Source organism: Scophthalmus maximus, chromosome 7 (assembly GCF_022379125.1).
Source record: "Scophthalmus maximus strain ysfricsl-2021 chromosome 7, ASM2237912v1, whole genome shotgun sequence".
Taxonomy (NCBI): Eukaryota; Metazoa; Chordata; class Actinopteri; order Pleuronectiformes; family Scophthalmidae; genus Scophthalmus; species Scophthalmus maximus.
Genome location: NC_061521.1, coordinates 14436141 through 14444927, shown reverse-complemented (window position 1 = coordinate 14444927; position 8787 = coordinate 14436141). Strand labels below are relative to the sequence as shown.

The window sequence follows — 8787 nt, the reverse complement described above, 5'->3', positions numbered from 1 at the left end:
CCTCTCTCTCTCTCTCTCTCTCCCTCCCTCTCTCCCTCTCTCTCTCTCTCTCTCTCTCTCTCTCTCTCTCTCTCCCTCCCTCCCTCTCTCTCTCTCTCTCTCTCTCTCTCTCCCCCTCCCTCTCTCTCTCTCTCTCTCTCTCTCTCTCCCCCTCCCTCTCTCTCTCTCTCTCTCCCCCTCCCTCTCCCTCCCCCTCTCTCTCTCCCCCTCTCTCTCTCTCCCTCCCCCTCTCTCTCTCTCTCTCTCTCTCTCTCCCTCCCCCTTCTCTCTCTCTCTCTCTCTCCCTCCCCCTCTCTCTCTCTCCCTCCCCCTTCTCTCTCTCTCTCTCTCTCTCTCTCCCTCCCTCTCTCTCCCCCTCCCTCTCTCTCCCTCTCCCTCCCCCTCTCTCTCTCTCCCTCCCTCTCTCTCTCTCCCCCTCCCTCTCTCTCTCTCTCTCTCTCTCCCCCTCCCTCTCCCTCCCCCTCTCTCTCTCTCCCTCCCCCTCTCTCCCTCCCCCTCTCTCTCTCCCCCTCTCTCTCTCTCCCTCCCCCCCCTCTCTCTCTCTCTCTCCCTCCCCCTCTCCCCCTCTCTCTCTCTCTCTCTCTCTCTCTCTCCCTCCCTCCCTCTCTCTCTCTCTCTCTCTCCCCCCCCCTCTCTCTCTCTCTCTTCTGTGCCACCACGGAGCGTCGACCACTCTCTCCCTTCGCTTCACCCCCGGAGCTGCAGAGATCCTCGCGATAACAACCACCCGCTCGAAAGGAAAAAAAGAAAGACAAAGAAATGTAAAAAAGATCTGTACCACTCACAACAGTGCCTTGGAGTGACTGATTCACTTTGATTGGCTGTAATGTGTCAGTGCGCAGCGTCAGGGGAACAGGGAGATATCTGAGTTGGGTGCAGAGGAACTACAGGCCCAACCCAAGTGGAGAAAACACTGCCTACACATATCTGTGTTGTCGTTGGTCCTATAAACACATATTGCACCACCTTTGAGCCATAGTTTTTTTTAAAGAAAAGAACAGTGCGGCCAAGTTTATTTTCCCCAGGCAAGGACTAGGAGTCAGTTAGAAGATCTTAGGTCACGTCTTGGAGCATAGGGAGTCAGTAGCAACTGGGGGCCCGACCACGCTGGGCTTCAAAGGTACAGTCATAAATGTTAGAAATAATCTATATAGGGTGGCTTATAACCCAGATGACATGGAACTGGCCTCCTCCCCTACACACCATCAATGTCAGAAACTGAGCTGAAACGTCCTCACACTGATTCCACACACCGTCTCCTCAGTGCCGCCTGAGTTTGGTCTGACAGTTGCATAACCCCATGAGCGTCATCACTGCAGAGCTCGGACCAACAGCCTTTCACACAGTTCCACAAAACAATTAAGTAGCCGGAGGCCAGTTGATGAGTCGACTAACGGTTCGGAGCATTGAGCAGCAGTCACTTGTCTGAAGGGATTGGTGTGATGTGTTCTCAGGCAGGACTCAAAAAAACTGAGTTCCCACGATTCCATTCATGCCTTCTTGGCATACCAGGCATTCTGATGCTTCTAACCAAACCCAGACACGTTGATGATTTCCTCTCCCGTCCTCTTCCGGATCACATGATGCAACTGAACCTCCAAGAAGATAAACGCTGTGTCGTACACTCAGTTGTCACCCGGTGGTCCGACACGTGTGACCTCTGATGGTTGTTTGTGAATTACCCACACACCAGCCAAATGAAACAGCTTGTGTGACACGCTGACAAAATTACCAGTGATCAGTTAGTATCCTGACGTTTAGCCTGCCATTCACAATGTGGACAAACTGCAATCACAACATTTTTCTTGGCCAAGGGGAGGAACACGCCCACATGACAGTTTCTTCAGAGGTCTGACAAAAAGCAGTTGTGCTTTACTTTGAAGTGTCATTATGACTCACCTTCACTGACGACCGAAAGCAGGGATTCCAAGCGCTGGTAAGGACAGATTTTCCATTTATTTAGGACAGGGCGGCGATATTCCTCTCAGAAGTCTTTTTTTTCTCCTTCAGATTTAAGAGGTTGTTCATATATGTCGGTTTGTTTTCATTATTAGCATCTGACACTCCTGGTTATGGCGTTCTTTCCTTGGTGGTGAGAGATTATTTCCTTCTCTCTGAAAAAAATGTGTTCTGTGTTTTCAGGAAACAGCAAGAAAAAAACATTCCAAATGATGGCAGGTAAAAATAAAGAAAAGACATTATATAAAGACAAGATATATATATATATATATATATGAAAAAAGACTAGCCATTGATCTCTTCTGAAATGGTTGTGTAGATCATGGAGACCCTTGTAGCGGGCAGGAAGCCACCTATTGTATGAATGGAGGGACATGCTACAAAATATCTTCTATGGATACACTCTCCTGTGTGTAAGTTCATTTAAAAAAATTATTTTCAACCGTCCTACATGTGAGAGTGTTCGGGGACCTTTAAGTTCCATGCTGGTGTGCCTGTTGGTTCTACAGCATGGCAACATTGTTGACAATGGCCCTGTGTGCTGACTGTCGACACTTATGCACGTCATATCTCACTTCAGGTGCGAGGAGGATTACAAAGGCAGCAGATGTGAGCAGTTCCAGCTGCAGAGCAAGTTCACCAACGCAGGGGAGGCGGGTTTAATTGCAGCCGTGTTCATCATATCCCTCCTCATCTTAGTGGTGCTCGCACTCGTTATCTACTACGTACGCAGGTAAGCGCATTATGCATTTGGTTTTCTCGAGGTGTCTAAAAATAACAATAATATTAGGATGTGGAAGTGTTTCCATGCATCACACAGTCTTGGTAATTTTGATCATTACGTGTGTCTTCACGCAGGATGATGAAAGCCAAGCAACAGAGCCAACAGAAGAATCAGCAACAGTATTGGAAAGTAAAACCCAGAGTATAATCTGTATTTTGGTGAACATTTTTGTTCTCTTGACCAATAGACGAAGGACCAGTGCTGCGCCAACTGTAACTTAAAGGTGACATATTATGCAAAAATCACTTTTTCAGTGATTATGCACATAAATGTGGGTATCTGTGCCTGCCAGCCCACAAGCTATGAAAAAAGACCACCATGTTGTTTTATTTGTGAGCTGGCTAAACCCTATAGCATGGCTCTGAACAACAGGTTCAGATTTCTCTCCCACTCTGTCACAGTTGGACTCTTTTGGGCACAACCCCACTCGCAATCTGAGACTCTCCACTTCTCTGGTGAAGGGGCTTGACATCTCCTAAACATTTTGAATCTGTTGACCAATCACAACAGACTGGGGTATATTAAATTAAATTAAAAGTATGAACCTTAATATGAGCAAAATGTGTCACCTTTAAGTCAAGGCAAGTAAAGAGCAGATTAATGGTCTCATGAGATTTCCATCCAGTTTGCTACAGGTGTAATTCATTAAAACAAACACACACACACACACACACACACACACACACACACACACACACACACACACACACACACACACACACACACACACACACACACACACACACACACACACACACACACACACACACACACACACACACACACACACACACACACACACACACAAAGGGTGTGAAACAAATGTGAGTGGGTGGGAACTGAATCACAGCTTGCACAGTAGCCTTTATAACACAGCTAAGAGGTCGGCACTGGTGTTACTCATGTTAAATCACATTTCAATCTATGTGCTTAGTCTACAAAGCGTTGGCAAAGTGCAGTTGGACTATGAAAAACTAGTTTCTGAAATATTAATCTACATTTTGGGCTTGATATTATAAGGAATTATGAAACAAAATATTGTATTAGCTAATGAATAAGCGCAATATGCTCTGAGTAAATAATTTGTAATTGTGTAAATATATGCAATGATATCTACAGAATCATTTGACACACATACACGCACACATGCATTTGTTTGAAGTTAGTCATTCCTTGACTGGCCTCTAAACGTAACCATCAGCACTTCATTCCTCAGACTGGAGCCTATTCTTAACCTAATCCTGGATCTAAACTTAACCCTAAACCATAATTGCCCCTTGAAGAATTTGAGACTGGTCAGGATGACCTCACTTGGCAGAAAAATGTCTCCACTTGGCAGTTTTAAACACACACACGCAGTCTGAAAACTTAGAGACACACTGTGTCAGGGAGTCTGTATAATTAGCCTATCCCAAGCCATTCATCAGTTCCCTTGAATCTAAAAACAGTGGCACATGAGATCCCATGAGTTTTCTAATAACAATGGTGACATCAAGTCTGCGTCAATTAAGCAAGAAGAGGAATTAAAACTCGTTGGGCTGCATTTCTAATAGTTTGCTAGTAGTCTCCATTTTGAGGTACGTCTGGTATTCTCACATAGTTGAGGCCAACTGTGAAGGGAACACACAATCTAAATTTGGACTGCTGACAGCTAAGTTACTCCCCAAAAAGTATTCTTATTCAGGCATAAAATTCTCACGCTTTGTTAAATTCAAAGAAAAGTAACGATTGTGCTTGTGGCTAAAGTCAGCTACAGTATGAGGTCAATAAACAATGGGTTTTTTTCAAAAGAATGTCAAGATGCTATGAGGAAATATGTGGGTGGGTTGGGCCCTGAAAGGTCACTACGAGTCGTAACATGCTGCTTTAAATAACAACCAACTTCTTTCTATTGTGTATAAAATACTACAATGCTATAAAATAAATTAATAAAAAAAAGAGTTGTTTTTAAATGGGAGAAATGCATTTCATCCTCTATCAAGCCGACAACTGCTATCATAGGTCTGTGGCCTCCATTTCTCATTAGAAATGCATGAAGCTGCCTCCACCTAGTGGCAGAGTGCTTTCCCTTCACTTTGTTTGCAGTTCATAAAACGTATATGAAATACATGTTAAAGGATTTGTTTTATTTTCCAAAACATTCTCTCTTGACATATTTAAACGCTCTATCAAAATTACACAAGATCACAAGGTTTTATCTGAATTACTTCTCGGCATAAACGGAGACACACACACACTTCTGTAAACGACTTACTCTTACAGGCGTCGGGCTTTGTCAAACTCATGTGCAATTTTCAGTGCTGTGCTGTTGAGTCCCACGGACTGCATGTTAGTGATGATGGTGACCACCACTCCCTGTGGGGGGAGAGAGCTCTGTCCTTGGCGTTGCTCTGTCTCCGCGCTGGGTAACACCAGGAGGACACTGCTAGCCCCCACAGCACCACCTGTGTGCGACACGTAATGTCTGCGCTTCCTGCACTCGCCATATTTCTGCAGTTTCTCCACTACCAGCCAGCCCTGGGCATACATGCCATCCTTATCCCAGCTGGCCTCTGTCCTGTCAACTGGTGCCCACAGATCAATGGCCGTTTGGGGTTTAAGGAAGCCTGGCAGCAAGCCCTCGGTGTCCGTTAGGTGGGCCACCTGGTAGCTGTAGAGTAGAGCGTTGCCGAACAGCAGCAGGTCCCCCACAGTGGAAAGGAAGCCGCCTCCTGCCCACTTGTAAGAGTTGTCTACATACGGGCAGTTGACAACACGTCCCCTCTTGTTGAGATGATAATACCTGTGGAGGAGTGGCATCTTTAAATATGGACTCGTCGTTGGATTTTTTGGCATGTAATGTGAACTCGAAAAACAGTCCTAAGCAAACAACACAACCGCAAAGATATAACCGTTTTACTCTGACGGTACTGATACAGCGCCCCCTGCACTTAATTGTGACTAGTTATTGAAATTACCTGGAGCGGTGGTAAATAATTGGGTCATTCTCATCAGGCACGGTGTGGAGCATTCCCAGCTCTCGAAAAAGGTTCATCATGACGTCCAGGAAGTGCTGTCCAGCAGCTCGCTCCACAACGGCACTAAGCAGGGTGAAGGCATGGGTGGAGTACAAAAAAGTGGTGCCTGCATGTAGCAAAACATAAATCCTATAACATAAACATACATTAACACCGAAAATGCATTATAGTTTACTTGTTTAGCAAGGAAGCGTGTGCTTTTACCAGGTTTGAAAATGAGCGGGTCGTCCTTGAAGAGGTCCAAGGCGTGAGTGACGCTTTCAAAGTTGTCCTTCAAGTAGTACTCCTCGTGCTCAAACTCTTTTTTCTTCTGGGCCAGAGTGGCTTCTTTGTTTTTAGTGTTCTGCTCTTTTGTGGCTTTATCTCTGTTTTCAGATGAGCTCCTTTCATCCTCCTTCTCTTTAACTGGTGGCTTTAGAAGTCGCAGAGCTTTCTCCCTGTCCTCTTTCACCTTTTTTGCATCCTTCTCATAATGTCGTATACCGCTCAGGTGGGACAGGATCATACGAGGGGTTATTGTGACCTGAGAGAACGGAATGGACAGTGTGCGTCTGAGCTGAACAAAAAAATGAACAAGCTGAACTGCTTAAATGGATAATTAAGCATGACTTGAAGTGACTTACATCCTCTCCATCAAACTGTTTCTGGGGAAAGTCTGGGACATAGTTTTGGACCGGGACTTCAAGATCTAGTTTCCCTTCCTCACACAGTCGTGCAGCAGCTGCAGATGTGAGGGGCTTACTGATGCTGGCGATTCGCATCACTGTGTCCGCACTGCATGGCACACGGTTCTCCAAATCAGCAAAACCAATCCCTGAATTACACGAAGAAATTTAAAGAATCACGTCTGTGTGTTGCATTTGAAGATGAATTATTGTAATAATAGACCACTATGACATTTAAGTGAAGGATATAGACGATTGATGAGGATGATGCTTGATTTCACATTGAATCTCTGGTTCCTCTAGGAATCTGCCTGCTTGATTCATGACACAAACAAAATGCCATGTTGTGTATCATCTAGAAATTGGCCAATTGTGTTCCAAGGCAAAAGCTATGTTTGTTAATTATGTATTTGTCTCTTACATTTCTTCTTCATGTTCCAAGGTTAAGCCTACACATTCAAACCAATACTGCTTATTTGCTTCACAATCTCCAAACAACTTTTCTTTTGCCTAAAGTGCCATGAAATCAGCAAGAACGCTGTGGATTTCTGGGGAACTGGCAAATGTTGTGCAAAGACTGGCAGGCGTGAGAACTTGTGACCTTGCCAACATTAATTTGTCTTGTGAGACAACGTTGGACCATCCAGCCTGGTGATGCGTAAGCCCAACCAGTTTACGCAGCTCCAGTCCACAATGGAAAACACAAATGCCAGCGTTTGCATAATGTCAGAAAGAGGAGCAACATCAACAGCAACTGGACATTGACCGAACACTGACTTACACCTACAAATTAAACAATTAGTCGATAAATCAATTATTTGATGGACAAGATTTTTTGATTTGAAGCTATTTTGATAATCAGTTTACAATCAGATGTCCCTTTCCAAGAGAATTTGATAAATATTCTCCAAAATTCCCCAAATTTATAATTAGCTTTTTTCCCAATGTTTAATTTAATTGTAAAATTTTGTTTTGGTACAAAAGAAGTAACAGGAAGACATCCCATCAGCTCTGGGGGATTTAAATATGACCATTTTCTCTTGGATTAATAAATAATTGCCCCTTTATGGCCCTAAAGCCTCATTGTTGTGTCCCAATTCTGACCAGAGCAAATGTGAAGCAACAATTTGTTGCCCCGGTGTTTGCTTGAGCAGACAGTGTGGAACATAACACCAGATCACCAGATGACAATGGTTACAAAGGTGACTATAATTAGTAATTGTGTTCTATAAAGCTCCTTTTCCAGGGCCACCTACCCTCACACCAGACCTGAGCACCGTCCACAGAGACCCCAACCACCAGCCCAGGAGCCCCGACCTCAGCCTGACAACAGACAGAGACGACACAGAACATATGCGGAACCCACAGGATTGCGGCAGGGGGGGGGGTGAGAGCAAAGGGGGAGTTGGTCAACGGGACACCTGACCCAGCAGCTGACGGGCCTACCTCTGTGCCTACCTGTATCCTCTCCACCAGATCCCTGCTGACCAGGACCGCCGCGCTGTATCGACCGGTCGCCTCTGCTCCTGCGGCTTTGTCATCGCAAGCACTGTATTTCAGCCCCACAGCCAGAGCGACCCCCGCGCCGACCCCGCACACCCACAGCCTGGACTTGGACCCCTCCGCATGTCTGTGTCTGTGTCGCTGCGTGAAAACGCTCCGCTGCTGCTGCTGCTTCACCCGCGCCGCGGCTCTCGGCGTCGACAGAGCGGAGTCCCGCGCTGACAACAGGGGACCGCGGAGGCCGTTTGGCAGAAACAACCGCGCCATTGTTAGAAATGCGTCTCTTCTCGTCGGCGGCAACTGGCCCAGATTGGTGAGGGACCGCAGACAGATAAACACAGCAACAACAGCTCGCTTCTACTTCCTGCACGAGTCCTCCAACCAGACCCGATGAATCGAGCCAAGGCGACATCGAGCGATGGCGAGCTGATTGGTCCACGAGCTGGTGGCGATACCACAAAACACCACCAGGGTCAGGATCACCGACTGAAGTTAACACGTGACTCCACTGCGCAATATGATCACGTTTATCATGTGCAAATATTTATTCATCATACTTATCATATCACTTTAAAACAATCATGGTGGCGACCTGCCCTTTCGAGGACACGCCCCTCGTGACGCCGACCCTCTCCTAGCCTGATGACTGGCTGCTTTTAAAAAAGAAAGATGGCGCGTACCTTCCGGCGAGGAAGAGGCCAGACCGTCCCCGTGTCGATTTACTCATGTTCACAAGTAAGTCAGTAAGTTGGAAACATCGCCGCTCAGTTCCGGATACCTCTCAATCACATCGCCCTCCACTCTCCCACCGAGCACGGCCCGGACTGCTCATCGCCGGAGTCTGTCTTCCGGGAACTGG

At 46.2% G+C, this 8787-nt stretch overlaps 2 protein-coding genes across 5 annotated transcripts; one reads left to right on the top strand and one right to left on the bottom strand.

Moving 5' to 3' along the window:
- The first annotated feature begins 1813 nt into the window (after positions 1-1813).
- LOC118315794 (pro-neuregulin-4, membrane-bound isoform-like) lies at positions 1814-3504 on the top strand. The gene is made up of 5 exons (XM_035643381.2): positions 1814-1936; positions 2143-2178; positions 2279-2372; positions 2540-2692; positions 2818-3504. The coding sequence occupies exons 2-5, from the start codon at positions 2169-2171 to the stop codon at positions 2888-2890; spliced, it is 330 nt and encodes a 109-aa protein (XP_035499274.1). The 5' UTR covers positions 1814-1936; positions 2143-2168; the 3' UTR covers positions 2891-3504.
- lactb (lactamase, beta) lies at positions 1886-8538 on the bottom strand. 4 transcript variants are annotated; one of them, XM_047333409.1, is made up of 6 exons: positions 7682-8538; positions 6384-6574; positions 5965-6283; positions 5701-5866; positions 4998-5525; positions 1886-2130 (listed from the first exon to the last, which is right to left on the bottom strand). In XM_047333409.1, exons 1-5 carry the CDS (start codon positions 8193-8195, stop codon positions 5000-5002), a joined length of 1716 nt encoding a protein of 571 aa, XP_047189365.1. In that variant the 5' UTR covers positions 8196-8538; the 3' UTR covers positions 1886-2130; positions 4998-4999. The 4 variants fall into 4 exon arrangements, with proteins under 4 accessions (XP_047189365.1, XP_035499257.2, XP_035499260.2 ...); XM_035643364.2 differs by lacking the exon at positions 1886-2130 and having other exon boundaries at positions 4849-5525; positions 7682-7748; positions 7872-8536; XM_035643367.2 differs by lacking the exon at positions 1886-2130 and having other exon boundaries at positions 4849-5525; positions 7682-7748; positions 7884-8534.
- Between the last annotated feature and the right edge of the window lie 249 nt (positions 8539-8787).